General features: G+C 46.2%; 1 protein-coding gene across 2 annotated transcripts in view; it reads right to left on the bottom strand.

The window, feature by feature from the left end:
* Window positions 1–5,789: 5,789 nt before the first annotated feature.
* The window catches only part of LOC115085804 (speriolin-like protein), a 670,698-nt gene continuing 657,998 nt past the window's right edge, over window positions 5,790–18,489 (bottom strand). For both annotated transcript variants that reach the window (XM_029592238.1, XM_029592239.1), the window contains exon 10: window positions 5,790–6,220. In XM_029592238.1, coding sequence (XP_029448098.1) covers window positions 5,888–6,220 — 333 coding nt within the window. In that variant the 3' untranslated portion in view covers window positions 5,790–5,887. The remainder of the gene's footprint in view (window positions 6,221–18,489) is intronic.

Here is an 18,489-nt window from a genome sequence, read left to right as displayed (position 1 = left end):
CTTCTTTTCAAATTCTCTCTTAGCCTGTCTTGTCAATGTCTTACATTTAACTTGCCAATGTTTATGCTTTATCCTATTTTCTTCTGTTGGATCCTTCTTCCAATTTTTGAATGAAGATCTTTTGGCTAAAATAGCTTCTTTCACCTCCCCTTTTAACCATGCCGGTAATCGTTTTGCCTTCTTTCCACCTTTCTTAATGTGTGGAATACATCTGGACTGTGCTTCTAGAATGGTATTTTTTAACAATGACCACGCCTCTTGGACATTTTTTACTTTTGTAGCTGCTCCTTTCAGTTTTTTTCTAACAATTTTTCTCATTTTATCAAAGTTTCCCTTTTGAAAGTTTAGCACGAGAGCCTTGGATTTGCACACTGTTCCTTTTCCAGTCATTAAATCAAATTTGATCATATTATGATCACTATTGCCAAGCGGCCCCACCACCGTTACCTCTCTCACCAAGTCCTGTGCTCCACTGAGAATTAGATCTAAAATTGCTCCCTCTCTCGTCAGTTCCTGAACCAATTGCTCCATAAAGCTATCATTTATTCCATCCAGGAACGTTATCTCTCTAGCGTGACCCGATGATACATTTACCCAGTCTATATTGGGGTAATTGAAGTCTCCCATTATTACTGCACTACCAATTTGGTTAGCTTCCCTAATTTCTCTCAGCATTTCACTGTCCATCTCACCATCTTGACCAGGTGGACGGTAGTATACCCCTATCACTGTAGTCTTCCCTGACACACAAGGGATTTCTACCCATAAAGATTCAATTTTGTATTTAGTCTCATGCAGGATGTTTATCCTGTTGGACTCTATGCCATCCCGGACATAAAGTGCCACACCTCCTCCCGACTGTTCCTCTCTGTCATTGCGATATAATTTGTACCCCGGTATAGCACTGTCCCATTGGTTATCTTCTTTCCACCATGTCTCTGAGATGCCAATTAAGTCTGTGTCATCATTTACTGCTATACATTCTAATTCTCCCATCTTACTTCTTAGACTTCTGGCATTAGCATACAAACATTTCAAAGTTTGTTTTTTGTTTGTATTTTTATTCTGCTTTTTAATTGAAAGGGATAAGTTAGAATTTTTTAGGTCAGGTGAGTTTTTAGTTACAGGCACTTGGACTACTTTTCTAATTATTGGAACCTCACTGTTGGGATGCCCTAATTCTAATGCATCATTAGTATCCTTTAAAGATACCTCTCTCCGAACCATGTGCTGCTGAGCGACTGTCAGCTTTCCCCTTTGTTCTAGTTTAAAAGCTGCTCTATCTCCTTTTTAAAGGTTAGCGCCAGCAGTCTGGTTCCACCCTGGTTAAGAACACCCTGGTTAAGAACACCATCCTTGCAAAGGCCTTTCTACCCGAAGATCGAGCAGAAACACTATCCCTATTGGCAAATTCGATTCACTCAAAGAAACAAGCAACAGCTCATCAGTTTCTCACCTTACTAGGCCACATGGCCTCCACAGTTCATGTCACTCCTATGGCAAGACTAGCCATGCGAGTAACTCAATGGACTTTAAAAACAATGGATCCAAGCCATTCAACCACTGCATTCTTCAATTCAAATAACCCACCAGCTACGTTCATCTCTACTTTGGTGGGCGAACAAGGACAATTTGCACAAGGGCCTACCCTTCCAGCAACCAGTCCCACAGATAACATTAACTACAGATGCATCCACCTTGGGTTGGGGAGCTCACATAGACACTCTCCAAACTCAGGGGACTTGGACAAAACTCGAAGCAACATTTCAAATCAATTTCCTGGAGCTTCGAGCTATACGCTATGTGCTGCATGCATTCAAGGACTGCCTCTCACACAAAACTGTTCTGATCCAAACGGACAACACAGTAGCCATGTGGTACATCAACAAACAGGGAGGTACGGACTCGTATCTCCTTTGTCAAGAAGCTGCACAGATTTGGGGCTGGGCCCTCAACCACTCAATGTTTCTCCGGGCAACTTATCTGGCAGGTATTCACAACGTAGTGGCAGATTGACTCAGTCGTCAGTTCCAACCACACGAATGGTCCCTGGATCCCTCAGTAGCGACCAGGATATTTCAACGTTGGGAACAACCAGCAATAGACCTCTTTGTGTCACATCTGAATCACAAAGTAGACAAATTCTGTTCTCTACACAAACAGAAGAACCAGCCAGCCAAGGACGCCTTTGCTCACCCTTGGAACTCAGGCCTACTATACGCGTATCCTCCGATACCGCTCATAACCAAAACTCTAGTGAAGCTACAACAGGACAAAGGGTCCATGATACTCATAGCCCCGTATTGGCCTTGACAAGTATGGTTTCCCACACTTCTAGACCTCTCAGTCAGGGATCCCATTTGCCTGGGTGTAGCTTCCACTCTCATAACTCAGGATCAGGGTCGGTTGCGCCATCCCAACCTTCAATCCCTATCCCTGACAGCTTGGATGTTGAAAGCTTGATTTTACAACCACTCAACCTTTCAACCAATGTATCTCAAGTGCTTATAGCTTCACGCAAACCTTCCACACGAAATAATTATTTTTCCAAATGGAAGAGATTCACTTTGTGGTGCAGACAAAAGAATATTGATCCTTTCACTTGCCCCACTACTTCTCTTCTAGACTACTTATACCATCTTTCAAATTCTGGTCTTCAGACTTCATCTGTAAGAGTCCATTTAAGTGCAATCTCAGCTTACCATAACAAGATGGGAGATGCACCTATATCCACACAACCTCTTGTCAGCAGATTTATGAGAGGTTTAACTCACATTAGACCACCAATTCGGCCTCCAGTCACAGAATGGGACCTGAATCTGGTTTTAATAAGACTCGTGCGTTCTCCTTTCGAACCCATAGATTCCTGTGATGTTAAATTTCTCACATGGAAGACTATCTTCCTCATAGCCATTACATTAGCTAGAAGGGTTAGTGAGTTACAAGCACTTGTCACGTACTCACCCTATACAAAGTTCCTACATGACAGAGTGGTTCTTCGTACACATCCAAAATTCCTCCCCAAGGTAGTTACGGAATTCCACTTGAACCAATCCATAGTTTTACCCACATTCTTTCCAAGGCCTCATTCTCACCAAGGAGAATGGGCTTTACATATCTTGGACTGTAAACGTGCCCTATCTTTTTACTTAAACCGCACGGCAGTCCACAAGAAATCCAATCAGCTTTTTGTTTCCTGTGATCCAAATAAACTGGGTAAAGCAGTGGGTAAACATACTCTATCCAACTGGCTAGCAGATTGCATACAGTTTTGCTATGAAAAAGCAGGCCTTCCTCTCCAAGGGCGAGTAAAGGCACATTCAGTAAGAGCAATGTCAACCTCAGTAGCATACTATCGTTCAGTGCCAATACTTGACATATGTAAAGCAGCAACATGGAGTTCTCGTCACACCTTTGCAGCTCATTGCTGTTTGGACAAAGAAGGACGACAAGATTTAGCCTAAGGACAATCTGTCTTAAAGAACTTGTTTCCGGTTTAATCCCAACTCCTTCTACATCCAACCTGCTGTGATCTTCGGCTGCCTCATTTTCACCAACAATACATCAGTGTTGCTACACTACCAAATGACGCAGCCTCTAGCTTGTTGATCACCCATATGTGAGGACTAGCATCCTGCTTGTCCTGGGATAAAGCAAAATTGCTTACCTTGTAATAGGTGTTATCCCAGGACAGCAGGATGTAATCCTCACGAAACCCACCCGCCACCCCGCGGAGTTGGGTCTCATACCTTTTATTATTTTTCTTTTTGCTAAAGCTCATTGCTATACACGAGACTAGAGTGAGACCCCTATGGCAGAGAATATCATGGCATGCTGGGCATGCTCAGTGGCCTCACAGTGCCAGTCAAAAGTTTCCAGAAACTTTGACAATTTTTCCCGCGATAGGGCTCCATCAATGACATCACCCATATGTGAGGACTACATTCTGCTGTCCTGGGATAACACCTATTACAAGGTAAGCAATTTTGCTTTTTCAATGCACAGTTTAACTGGAATTTGTTGCCAAGAGGATGTTGTCAAGGTTAATAGTAGAGCTTGGTTTAAAAAAATGTTTGGACCAGTTTCTGGAGAATAGGTCCATTAACAATTCTTAGTCAGGTTCACTTGGGGATTGCCATCTTTTACCTAGGAATAAGCAATAAGGAATGAATTTCCACTTTAGGATCTTCCAGGTAAACCTGTTGGTGACAGGATCCTGGGCTTAGATGGGCCATTAATCGGACACAGCATGGCATTTCTTATATGATAGCTTTTTATTGAACTACAGTTTGTCTTTTGATTTTCAGAACTCCATTAGGTCCTAATATTCAAAAATAAGCAATGCTTGTGGAATGAATCATATTTTAGAGAGAATATGATTTGAATAGGCCAATGCTTCTAGTATAATGTAGGGATAGTGAATTCCAGTCCTCATGTACCACAAATGGGTGTGACTTTCAGCATTTCTAAAATGAATAGTCATGACACATACTTGCATACATTTGAATTGAAGCCCAGGTCAATTTGCATAGTTTGGCTAACGTAAAAGCTAGACCTGTTAGCAACTCCATCACTGATATTTATTTATTTATTTTATTTTTAAGTTTTTATATACCGATGTTCCTGTATAGAATACATATTGCACCGGTTTACAGAGAACTGAACTGTTGCCTCTGGGGCGGATACATTGGAACAGGTTGAAAGTAAACTATATATAGAGGCTGTCTGTTACAGGACATCAGTTCTCCCTCACCAATTCAATTTATCTAAGAAATTAGTGATGTCCCCTAAGATATGTAGGGATTTGGAAAACATCCTTGTCTCCACCTGTTTGTATTCAGCCCATGTGCCCCGTGGGAAAAGGCTTCTGATGGAAGCCAGGTCCTGTTTTCTCGTCATTGGGTCCAAGGCTCTCTGCTTTTAAGCTCTTCCCATATGGGGTTTTGTTAATTTCAAATCTTCTGTCTACCGAACAAAATAAGATATATAGTGACATTCAGCACCATCTTCCCACTTGGGAAAATGGCTCTATGATATCAGATTATGATGCAGGTTGAACTGAAAACCTTTTCATTTTGTTTTCTATTTTTAGTGCTTTTCTGCAACTAAATAATTTAAATACAATTTTCCTGTACTTTAATGTGAACATGATATATCATGAGGTGTAATGTAGCTATCAACTGCTAGGTAGTTGTGTTTATGTAGTGTGCGTTATATGTTGCTTTTACTCCAAGGAAGGTTCCCCATGTGGAATAATTATGCTTCTTTAAAATAAAAGTTTTGAATTTAGAGTGAGAGCCTGGTTCTTCTTTTATTGCATCTCCTGTGACTTCCCCAGAGCCTGGGTGACTTTCTGGCTAAGAACAGGTCATAAGTGCAGTTACGTACATCTTCTTTGAACTGTTTTGGTTATCATCTCTTCTGCTACTAGGTTAGTCCAGGCATCCACCACCCTCTCAGTAAAGAAGTATTTCCTCACATTCTTCTGAAATGCCCTCCCTCCAGGTTCAGATTATGATTCTTTGTCCTTGAGGGATTTTTTTTTTTCTGGAGAAGGTGGTAAAGCCATTCCAACAGCCCCTAGACTCAGACTGGATTTAGACCTTGACATGATGCAGAGATGGAGCTAGTTTTTGAGATGGGTGACCAGGTTGACTGTCAGATGTATTAGCAGTCTTTCAAACCATTGCTGCGCAAGGCCTCCGTATATCTTTGGCCATAAAAAATAAATCAAATTCTACCCCAGCAACCCCACAACCACTGAGAGCCTTGTGAGAGAGAGCAGCAGGCTGAGGCCATGTGATGTTTTTATTTGCTCAAACTGATAGTGTGTACAGCGTAACCTCACTCATCTTTTAGGCTGCAGGTGTTCTTTTAGGTCAATGATTTACCAGACAAACAAGGGTTTTCCATCCTCCTTTGCCAGGTGCTTTAGACATCTGAGGAGAATTTGGACAGTTTTCACATCATCACAAGGCACAATTGAGGTCACCGTTCTCTTCAATATCTCAGGATCCAAAAGGTTCTTAAATTCACTGCTTCCGGGCTGTGGGCGCTCCTTAAGAATACCATATCTGTTCACCAAGTACTCAGTGAACTGCGGATGGTTCTTGGGGTCATAGCCAAACTCCTGCAGTTTGTTCATGATATCTGTGTAGCGCTTAGTCATCTCTGCACGCTTCACTTCATCTACTTTGTTTTTGTGCCGGTCACAGGAGAACTGGGGAAGAAAGAAGGGCCAGTGTCAGCAGGGCTGAAGTCTATAGGCAAGGTTGTCGCTATTATCTCTACTTCCTAATATAAAACTCAGGCACCATCAAGTCTCTCTCCTGCTTCCAGGGGCCCAACCTCTCTCTTTTCTCTGCTCCTTGATATTAATATTGGTGTCCAAACAATCCCTCTCCTTGTCCTGCTCTTAATACTAAGCTCAAGGAACCAGCCTGTCCCTCACCTTTTGCTGTTTTCTAATTCTCATGTGGTTGGACTTTGCCTTGTTTGTTAGCTAAATTCTATGCCATTGAGAGCTCTGCTGCCCAACTTCATCTACCTATCCCAATATCGCTGATAGCCCCATTCTCTGTTTCTGCATAGCTCTGCTTTTGACCTCCTCACCAAACCCAACATTACTGAGAGAACCCAAGCATTTTTGTTACCGACAGTGCTGCATCCCATCCTCAATACTGAGATCCCCCAACCATTCTGTGTGTCTGACATTTCTACTCCCCACCTATCCCACCATCACTGAGAGCCCTCAACCAATTCTATGTGATTGACAGCTTTACTCCGGATCTACCCCACCATCACTGAGAGCCACCAGCCATCCTATGTGATTGCCAGTTCTACTCCCCAGCCTGCCCATTTACCCTACATCACTGGGAGCCCCAACCATTCTATGTGACTGCCAGCTCTACTCCCCAGCCACCCCACCTACTTCCCCATCGATGAGAATCCCAATCATTCTATGTGATTCACAGCTTTGCTCCCCAGCCTCCCCACATACTCAGTCATCACTAAGAGCCCCCATTTTGTGTAACTGACAGCTCCGCTCTCCACCATCACTGAGATCCCCCAGTCATCTTATGTGGCTCACTGTTCTACCGTCCAGCCTCCCCACTATCATTAACAGCCCCCCAACTATTCTATGTGACTGAAACTGCCTCCATCTTCATTAGCTACCACATTACTGTGTCCCCAACCATTTTATGTGAATGCCCCAACTATTCTATGTGACTGAAACTGCCTCCATCTTCATTAGCTACCACTTTACTGTGTCCCCAACCATTTTATGTGAATGACAGCTGAGCTTTCCAAACTCAACATCAGCAAGAGATCCTCACCTTTTCTGTATGAGGGATTAGCATTGATCCACAGTCCTTTCCACTCTTGCATCCTCACAGCCCCAACCCTATTTGTTTTCCTTTTCATGACCTATCTGATGCTGTCATGTGGGCTGCGTTGGAGCCAAATCAAACCTCTATACTTCTGGAGGACTGTTCCAAAGGGAGTTGTCCAGGAAACTAAACACTTACCTGGATAACTTCCCTGAATTGAAAATTTCCCTTCTCTCAGTGGTTGAAAGTAGTCACAAGGTTCGTAGCTATTTTTGTTCCCATGGTCCCCATTCTGTTTGGGCACTTTCCCTTGGGTCATACCCATGGTCCTGGAAGCCACCCATGGGCATTTTAGAATTGCCTTTCTAGTGATCTGTTGTCTTAAGCATCAGAGTGAGGACAAATCTATTTCAAACATGGGATGTTTGCTTTGTCCTTTCCTATTCTGTCCTGTAGCTCTTTCCCCTTATGAAGGGTTAAACTCTTTACTCACCTATATCACTTAGAGACTGTCACACACTCTGAAACTCTGGGAGCCAATTTATGAGGAAAAGCCTCTTCTATTATAATATAATATGGTAAAAATATGCAATTATTTCTGCATTACATTATACAGTAAATCCCCAAGTTATGCCTTTAAGCTGTTTAGTGTTTTGTATTTGCTTTACAATGATGTCACAACAGTAACAAAATCTATACAAAAGATAACATAGTAAAAATATATTGTACCGAAGTCTCAGGTGTCCAGTTAAGAGAATTGTGTAGAGAAATTGGAGCCTCAGACTCTTACATATAAGGTATCATGGTCCTTCCCCTTCCCCATAACAGATATATGTAAAACAAAAGCTATATCAGAGACCAGGAGATAGGGTGAGGGAATGGACTTGAGCTCTTGACCAGTCTGGTAATAGGAAACTAATGGTTTTCCAAATCCACCCATGGTTTATTAGAATTTCTAGCAGATGAGCCCAAGAAGTCACCTGTAGCTGCAGGCTTTACACCTCAGCAGAGCCAGATAGACTAGTTAGGAGCCATGCTTGTGGAATCATGGAGTGCTGTAACATGCATGAGCATCTGTCTGAGACATACAAACATTAACATCTGATAACTCTTCCTCCTCCCCCAAACCACAGGTGGCCTGTGTGATGGGATAAGATTGCAGAGAAGCTTTGTTATACCTGCCTGGATCCAGGCAATTTTGGTGAAGCACAATCTGGACTGGTCCTCTCCTGGTCCACTGTGCCTGGCCTGTGGCTATTGATGAACCCCTTGAGTTATCCCCACCTCCACCACGTATTCCTTTTCTGTGCATATTGTTACAAATACCTGGAATTTCCAAGCCATGAGACTACAGTAGACACACAAAAATGCTAATTATTCATCATTTACCTCATAGATCAGCATCAGCCCATCTTTTGTTTACAGGACAGAAAACTGAGCTTACTGACCAAACTCCTTAAATCTGGGTAATGCCCTGCAATTCTTATTTTTCATGAAATAGTTATTTTCCATACAGTAAAACAGCTGCAAATTATATAAATGATAGAAACCTTAAATAATAATAAGGAAATGTGTGAACATTTCATGATGTCAAGTTTGCTTCTTTGGTACAGAAATTTACGTAAGGGTCTGACTACTAACCAATGGCAGGACATTTTTCAAAACCCTTGATGACATTACGGTGTGCGCTTATCTTCCTGAGATGTCAACTGAACTCCTTAAAACTCGGCTAAAAGCACAAACGGGGATTTCATCTGTCCTTGATGTCGGGGACATCAAGGACACATGAAAATCGTGGGACTTTTCTATAGGTGATCTAAATCTGAATTAAATTCAATGACTGGTTCAAAAGTTATTTGGGAAGGATACACTTACAGAGGGGGACAGGCATACAGACACACAGGCAGGATAACTATAAAACCAGTGTCCCTGTAGGAAACTAGGCCAAAAATCACAAGTTAATTCCAATCAAGGATCCAAACTGCCTTCTAAATATATGTAATCAATATTGTAAGAAATATAACTGGATGATAAACGTTTGCAAATGTAGATAATAAAAATCACACAAAGGCCCTTTTTGGAATGTACTTAATACTTTCAAACCAACAAAATAAAAGACTTATAGCAAACAATGACAAACCATCCTATTATTTAAATACTACATACATCAAGTAACTTCTCTTCTGCTGGAAACAGCTTATTTGCCATGACCTTTTGGGATATGTAATCATTGATTTTGGTTCCATGGGCTTCTCTCTCAGTATCCCAATGAAAAATGTCCCTTAGAGGATGGTTAATTAAAGAAGAAATGAAAAGAAAATCATTTAAGCATTTTACTCATTTCCTGCGGGTCCAGGGCCTTTTTTATTGTTTTGCAGTATTTGATTTTTATATTACTCTGATGTAAATTTTTTTTAGAGGAAGCCGGTATAGAACAAAAAAATTTTCCATGCGTAAACCACGGCTCGTTACACTGGCCGTCCTCTGTGGATGAGTGCGCGCACGCTTTCAGCTGCTGCAATGGCAATGTTTGTTCTGTATCTGGCAGGGAAAGGATACGGAAGTCCACATGCTAAGAACATAAGAAGTTGCCATACTGGGTCAGATTGGGGGTCCATCAAGCCCAGCATCCTATTTCCCAACAGTCGCCAATCCAGGTTTCAATTACGTACTGGAGTTCCATGTCTACTGTCGGGGGAGTGAGGCTACTCACGTAGATGCCATGTGGGCATTTCTACTCATAACATCACCAAAATCCAGTCTATCACGTGCCTTCATTTTTTAAAAAATGTTTTTCATCAATTTCTTTTTAATTTGCATCAAAAGTGTTCATTGAACAGTTTGGGGCAAAAACCATTATGATTCCCGGTCTAAATCTAGTGCAGGGTGCAGTGAAATAATCTGCTAAATCATCAGATATAGTGATTAGAATATCCCTTCAATCATGATCGGCTCAATGATTTCAATCTGTTCCTCGGGGAGTTGCAGGAGATTCTCTGGATACCCATCCAAAGGAGAACACTCCTAATTTCCAAATCAGAGGGTTGCTCTGATTGTTTGGGCCTCTGGAGGAAGAACATTTATAGAATGGCCTCTGATCCAGACCTGGCCACACTCAGACATACACATTATTTAGTTATCTCCTGAATCCCCGAAACTTGAATAGATTTACTCATGCTGCAGCTGTAACCACACAGCTCCCATTATAAGCTATGCAAGTGAGTGTTTTATTTATTTAGTCAAACTGGATTTCTCGCCTTATCATTTGTGGAACCCCTCCTAGGTGTATTACAAATAAGAATATGGAAATACATCTTAACAGAAATAAAAAAGATGAAAGCTCTGTAAGGTGATATCTTTTTATTTAATACATTTCTTGGCTTTCAGGAGCTAACACTCCCATCCTCAGGAAAAGATATGTATAAGTGAATCATAAAAAGCATACCTAGGTTTCTCATCTTATTTCGAGTCATACAATTCTGCTGCCTGGCACCTTCTGATTACCCATCAAACTCCCTCTATCCCCTTCATGCTATCATTGGAATGCTTTTCTCGATTCACTTATATTTTCTGGTAAATGCCATCTTTTGCTCATTCTCAAGCCGATGCAATAAGGTGCGCATGACAGAATGCACAATTTAACCTGTAGTTGTGCACCCATTTCTTGGCGAATCTTCCTCTAAAATGGTAATGTAGGGTGTCTACATATGGGACCAGAAGAGAAGCACCATTTCATGAAACACCATGACAATCCTAAAGTTATAAAATATCATCTTTGTGCCAAGCTTGGCTGATGCCACAACACTATAATTATAATTCTCACCACAAAACATCACAACACACAATTTCACATATTCAGCTCAAACAAGACCCACAACAGAAGCAAAGGAGTATCCACACACATGTAAGCAGTTGAGAAAAGATGAAAGCAAACTACTTACAGAGAGGTAATAAAGAAACATCAAAATGTGATGGCAAAAATATACCATATTTCCTATTTAGTGTGCCCATAAAGGGCATGCCATGAACAATTACCCATGGCACAATATGCTCCCAGCCACTCATGCAGTCACTGAGTCATTCTGTTGCCTTCCACCTGATCCTCTGGATAGGGCAGAGGGAGTATATCACCACCGCTGGAGCAAAGGTGGTGGTTTCACCTATGTCTGTCAAACCATGGAAGAAAAAAAAGACAAAGTTAGCATCTCCTGTTTCTGACCTGCCTGTATATTATGTAAAGAACAATCCCTAAGGTGCACAATCTCTACACCCTTTCAAAGATAGGCCAGACCCATTCTACATTAAGGAATAGCAGTATGTAAAATGTTATGGTTGCCTTAAAGTGATAGAAAGATGCTACTTACAGGTGTGGGCAGGATTAGCTGGCAAGGAAACCAATCCATGTCTCGCTGATGGCCCAGTCTGATAAGCTTCAGGAATCAGGGAAGGTCTGACAGTGCTACAAAGTCTGGTCTCTGCTATGGTCAAGCTTCTGCTGTTGTCAGTCAATGGGTCATGCAGTTGACCACAAAGGTAGTGAAAATGAAGTAATTGTAGATTTTCAAAATTGAAACTTGTTCAGATAGGCGATTGGTCATCAGGTCATATTAATGGAAATATGAGATGAACCTTGTTGACTTATTTCCATGTAAAAACATGATCTTGGATGCCCATGTGCTGCCCTGTTCCTCAACTGAGTTGATTATATTGAGTCCCTGCCCTCTATCAGTCTCTCCACCCAACTTCGAATTTGATTGGCATCAGTTTCCTATCGCTCAGACTATGAAACCTGGGCAAGATTTTAGATACCACATTATCATTCTAACTGCAGGTAAAGTGAATTGTTAAAACCTCTTTCTATAAACTGCAACTCCTCAGACGCCTAAAGGCCCTGTTAGAACCTCAGGATTTTTTAACTGTACTCCAGGCATTAATACTGACTGGACTTGACTGGAGTTACGTGTTCATGCATCTGTGTGCCTGTAAAGATCTTGACTGAGGAATTTTGGACTATTTGTAATGCTCAGATAGTTTACCTTTGACTACTATCCGAGCATTACAAATAGTCCAAAATTCTGTGGCCAGGATCTTGACAGGCACATGGATGCATTAACACTTAACTCCAGTTCTTGCCTCATTATGTTGGTTATCAGTTAAGGGGCGGGTACCCTGATCACACATTCCTGTACGTACCCGGATTAGTCCAGACAGTGGGTTGAGCCTCCTTTCCAGCAGGTGGAGACAGACTAAAACTTGAAGGAATGCCCTATATCAGGACAGAGCCTATCCTCTAACCCTTCAGTATTCGTCTGTCTCCAGCAGGTGTAGCATCTCCCCTTCGGTTCTCTGCTGTAGGCTAATCAGCCTTTTCTTCTGTCTTTTTGTAGGATCAAGCAAGTATTTCTTTTGGTTCTCACTTGTTTTAAAAAAAAAAAAAAAGGGAAAGTTTGCCTTTTTTTAGTGATTTTTCCTTTTTCTGTGTGGGAGACGGCTCCGTCTCCCAGCTCTTGCCCGGCTCAGGGGGGTTTTGCCCCTTTTGCAATGCATAGCCTGAGTCCTTGGACGCTTCCAGGTGTGGGGACCGAGTCTCTCTCGGTCTCGTTCCCCCCCATCTGGCTGCCGAGAGGGTTTTTTGGAATCTGCTGCTGCGCTCAATAAAAAAAAAAAAAAAAGTTTTAAACTTTAATAAGTTGCAGGTACTCACCTACCTCTAACTTATTTGCAGCAGTTGACCAGCATTTTTTCCCTTTTCTGGTCAGAGCAGGCCTTGAACCGGCAGCCAGACAAGCAAGAGGCAGCAGGTTTCCCTCCTGCTCTCTCCTGCTGTGCAGGCTGTCAATCAAAACTTTTTTCTGCCTTTTTTTTTTCCTTCACTGTGGCTCGGCTATGTCCCGGCAGGCAGCCTGCCTCTCTTGTGGGCTGCCCTCCTCGCGCTTTTCGCGGCAGGGACTTTGTACTGCTTGCCTGCCTGGTGGGGAAGGTCCCTCCTCTGCAGGACAAGCAAATTTAGCCCGGGGCTCCACTTCTCCCGGCATGGCCAGGCCTTTCCTGGGTCGGCAGAGCCCGGGAACGGCGGCCATTTGGATTTTTCATTGGGGCCGATTTCAGTGCTCCCTGGTGCTGGGGGGCCAGATTTTTTTGATTTGGCCCCCGCGGGTCCCCAGGAGGGGGTGTCCTGACCCCTCCCCCCCCCTGTAAATCCAGGGTCCCTTTTTCGGCGGATTTCGTCCTTCTCATGCATAAATCTTATTTTCCTGGCGTGTAGCCAGATGGACTCAGTACAAATGGGATAGTATCCGCATGCTAGCAGTTGGAGACGGATCTGACGTCAGCACGGGGTATATAGCCCCACAGGAAGCGTGGCTATTCAGTAATTTCCGTCTCCAAAGCAGTTTGGAGTGCCTGCACGCTAGTTGAGCGTGCTTTCCAACCACATGAACAGGGGGTCAAAGATGTCCTCACCTACGTGGACCTTACTCACCACGGATGCCAGCCTGAGCGGCTGGGGAGCTCACTGTGAAGAACTCACCGCGCAAGGGCGGTGGGACAGAGAGGAGTCCACGTGGAACATCAACCGTCTAGAGGCCCGGGCAGTCCGATTGGCATGCCTTCGATTTGCTCACAGACTGAAGAACAGAGCAGTCAGAGTGATGTCCGACAACGCCACCACGGTGGCCTACATCAATCGTCAGGGCGGAACCAGAAGTCGACAGGTATCTCTGGAGATCGCCCCACTGATGACTTGGGCAGAGGCGAATCTTCTGAACATCTCCGCCGTCCACATTGCCGGGAAGGACAATACCACAGCGGACTTCCTCAGCAGGGAAGGCCTACATCCGGGAGAGTGGCAGCTGTCACCCACAGCCTTCCAGATGATTGTGGATCATTGGGGGATTCCGGACATGGATTTACTGGCGGACAAGTCCAATGCTCAAGTACCCAGATACTTCAGCCACAAGCGCGACCCGTTCTCACACGGAATCGATGCCCTGGTTCAGCCATGGCCTCCAGGGCCTCTACTGTATGCCTTTCCTCCGTGGCCTCTGCTAGGCGCTATCATCCGCAAGATTCAGAGACACCGGGGCCTAGTTCTTCTAGTGGCGCCAGACTGGCCAAGAAGACCCTGGTACGCGGACATGAGAAGACTACTGGCAGGGGAGCCTCTTCCCCTGCCTCCTCTCCGGGACCTTCTCCGTCAAGGTCCCATTCTTCACGAGGATCCAGCTCAATTCTCTCTTACGGTATGGCCCTTGAGAGGGCTAGATTGAAGAAAAGGGGTTACTCGGAGCCCGTGATTGATACCCTCCTCCGAGCTCGCAAGTTTTCCACATCCCTCACATACATCCGGATCTGGAGAATCTTTGAAGCATGGTGCGACACTCATGGCACCAATCCACATGCGCCTACAATCCCTATGGTGTTGGATTTCTTGCAAGAGGGACTTCAGAAGGGTCTCTCCCTCAGCTCCATTAAGGTTCAGGTGGCTGCACTGTCGTGCTATGGTCCCAGGAGGGATGGCAAGACCATTGCCAGGCACCCAGATGTTGCTCGCTTCCTGCAAGGCGTCAAGCATATTCGTCCGCCACTGAAGTGGCCTGTGCCCTTATGGAACCTCAACCTCGTATTGGATTTCCTCGCGGGATCCACCTTTCGACCCCTTCGGGGTCTATCTCTCCGGTCGCTAACATTGAAGTTGGCGTTCTTGCTGGCTATCTGTTCAGCACGCCGTGTTTCAGAGCTACAAGCACTGCCTGCCGTGATCCCTTTCTCAGAATCACTCCTGAGGCTATCCATCTCCGTACGGTTCCCTCCTTTCTACCTAAGGTGGTTTCACAGTTTCATCTTAACCAAACCATTTCCTTGCCTACCACGGCGGGTTTGAAGAAATCTGAAGAAGGGCGTTTATTACGCCATCTCGACATTGGCAGATTGCTGCCCAGATATCTGGAAGTGACACAAGAGGTAAGAAAGACGGACCATCTGTTCGTCTTGCACAGCGGTAAGAGACAAGGTGAAGCGGCCTCTAGGCCCACCATCGCCCGCTGGATTAAAGAAGTTATCCGAGCAGCTTACGTAGAGGCTGGGAAGTCTCCGCCTCTACAAGTCAAGGCTCATTCTACCAGAGCTCAAGCGGCATCCTGGGCGGAATCCAGGATGCTATCGCCTGCAGAAATATGTAAAGCGGCGACATGGTCCTCCCTCCATACCTTTTCCAGATTCTACCGTCTGGATGTCCAGGCCAGGGAGGACTCCGCATTTGCCAGGGCGGTATTACATGGTCCTCAGGCAGCCTCCCGCCCAGGTGGGGAGTAAAGCTTTGGTACATCCCATTTGTACTGAGTCCATCTGGCTACACGCCAGGAAATGTTGAGATTACTACCTGATAATCTCCTTTTCCTTAGTGTAGACAGATGGACTCAGCATCCCGCCCAGCTGCCTGCGTACATGGGTTTCCCCGATGCCAGGTAAGCCAGGTCATCTCTTGCTATACGAGAGTACACTATACCTGGTGTCAACGCCTTCCGGTTCGGTCTGCTGGCGGTCTCCAGCTCCTATCAATCGGTCAGGGGAATCCTGTTTTCACTGAGCGTCAGTACACACATCTATAACAGCTTTTGCAAGGAAGATTACGGAATAGCTACGCTTCCTGTGGGGCTATATACCCCGTGCTGACGTCAGATCCGTCTCCAACTGCTAGCACGCGGATACTATCCCATTTGTACTGAGTCCATTTGTACTGAGTCCATCTGTCTACACTAAGGAAAAGGAGATTATCAGGTAGTAATCTCAACATTAGCTAGCTTGCATGAGCAGGACGAAACCCCCCCCCCTTGCCCCCCCCCGCCCAAAAATCCCTCGCTCAGCGCCGTTGACCGCTGGACCGGCTGCGGAGCCCCAGGGGCCAGTTCGGGTGCGGGTGGTCCCGGGGCTGCCCCCTTCCTCCCCCCCCCCCCCCCCCCCCGGTGTCTCCCGGGCCCTCGGACCCCGCCGCTTCCCCAGATTCGGCGGATGCCCCCCCTTAGGAGGGGGATGACCCCAGAGCCCTCCGTTTATTTCGTAAGGAGGAATTGGAGCCCCTCCTTCCCTTTGTTCTGCAGGAGCTGGGTCTGGAAAGTCCTTCCGTGGATAATCTCATGGCCTCGCTGCCCAAGGATATGAATCCGGTCCTGGGGGGGGCTCCGGCCTCGGCGTTTCCCTTCCACCCCATGCTCAAGCTCCTAATCCTGCGGGAATGGGAGGCCCCTGAGGGTGCGCTCCGGGTGGGGCGTGCGATGGATAAGCTCTATCCCCTCCCGGAGGAAGGTTTGGAGCTGCTGCGATATCCCGCTGTGGATTCTTATATCTCTGCGGTGGCCAAACACACCACGATTCCGGTAGAAGGTTCCACGGCTCTGAAGGATCCACAGGATTGGAAGTTAGAGGCTCACTTGAAGTGCATCTTCGACGTTTTGGCCCTCGGGGTCCGGGTGTCTTGCTGTAGCAGCCTCATGATACGGGCAGGCCTTCAGTGGGTCCAACAGTTACTCTGCGCCCGGGATCTTCCGCCAGCAGAGGCAGAGCAAGCCAAACGTCTGGAGGCCGTAACCGCCTACGTATCGGACGCCCTCTATGATCTGGTCCGTGTGCAGGCGAAGGCGATGGTTTTGGCGGTGGCTGCCCGGAGGCTCCTTTAGCTATGCCATTGGTCGGCTGATCAGTCATCGAAGACTCGGCTGGGCACACTGCCCTTCAAAGGTAAGATGCTCTTTGGAGAGGATCTCGAGAAGCTTATGGATTCCTTGGCTGATAACAAGGTCCATAAGCTTCCAGAGGACCATCCTAAGTCTTCCCGGTCCTTCGCGCCTTCCCGTTCTCGTTTCAGGGGCCCCTGATCCGCAGCAAGGCGGTGAGAGTCCTGTCCGACAACTCCACCACAGTGGCCTACATCATTCGCCAAGGGGGCACTCGCAGTCCCATGGTAGCCTTAGAAGCCAGCCGTCTTCTCTCTTGGGCGGAGCGACACCTACAGTGCCTTGCGGCCTCTCACATCGCGGGCAAGGAAAATGTTCAAGCCGACTTCCTCAGCCGTCAGTCGCTCGATCCGGGAAAGTGGGAGCTCTCGGACGCGGCCATGGCTCTGATAGTGGACAGGTGGGGCCCACCTCACCTCGACCTCATGGCGACTCTGTGCAATGCCAAGGCCAATCGGTTCTTCAGCCGCTGGAGGGAGCATGGCGCAGAGGGCGTGGATGCTTTTGCTCTACCTTGGCCAGCGGACGTCCTTCTGTACGTGTTTCCCCCGTGGCCACTGGTGGGGAAAGTTCTCAGGAGAATTGAACTCCACCGGGGACCGGTGATTCTCGTCGCTCCCGAGTGGCCGCGAAGACCGTGGTTCGCGAATCTCATCAATCTAGCGGTGGACGGGCCCCTGCGCCTCGGTCATCTTCCTCGTCTCCTCCGGCAGGGACCTGTATTTTTCGACCAGGCCGATCGCTTCTGTCTAGCGGCCTGGCTTTTGAACGGCGTCGTCTGAGGCGTAAGGGTTATAAGGAGGAGGTCATCTCCACCCTACTGCGAGCCCGAAAGCAGTCGACTTCTCTGGCCTATGTGCGCATCTGGAAAGTTTTTGAGTCCGTGTGTGTGGAGTCGGGTGTTCTGGCACGCTCCGCCTCGATCCCTCTGGTTCTTTCTTTTCTTCAGAAGGGTCTTTCTAAGGGCCTCTCCTTCAGTTCTCTATGCGTTCAAGTCTCTGCGCTCGGCTCTCTCCTGGGTCGGGTGGACAGTCATTCCTTAGCTGCTCACCCGGATGTAATTCGTTTCCTGAGGGGTGTTAGGCACCTTCGTCCCCCCTCTCGTGCCATGTGTCCGTCTTGGAGTCTCAACCTGGTCCTTCGTGCTCTCTGTGCGGCTCCCTTTGAGCCTCTTCGCCACGCTACACTCAAGGATCTAACACTCAAGACTGTCTTTCTGGTCTCTATCTCTTCCACTTGCAGGATTTCCGAGCTCCAGGCGCTGTCCTGTCGGGAGCCCTTTTTGCGTTTTTCTGATTCCGGGGTCTCTCTCAGAACGGTTCCTTCTTTCTTGCCTAAGGTTGTCTCCGCCTTCCATGTCAACCAGTTGGTAGAACTACCCGCGTTCTCTCTGGAGGAGATTGCGAGTACGGCTGGTGGCGACCTTC

This window comes from Rhinatrema bivittatum, chromosome 2 (genome assembly GCF_901001135.1).
Source record: "Rhinatrema bivittatum chromosome 2, aRhiBiv1.1, whole genome shotgun sequence".
Classification (NCBI taxonomy): Eukaryota; Metazoa; Chordata; class Amphibia; order Gymnophiona; family Rhinatrematidae; genus Rhinatrema; species Rhinatrema bivittatum.
This window is presented reverse-complemented; position numbering and strand designations above follow the sequence as displayed.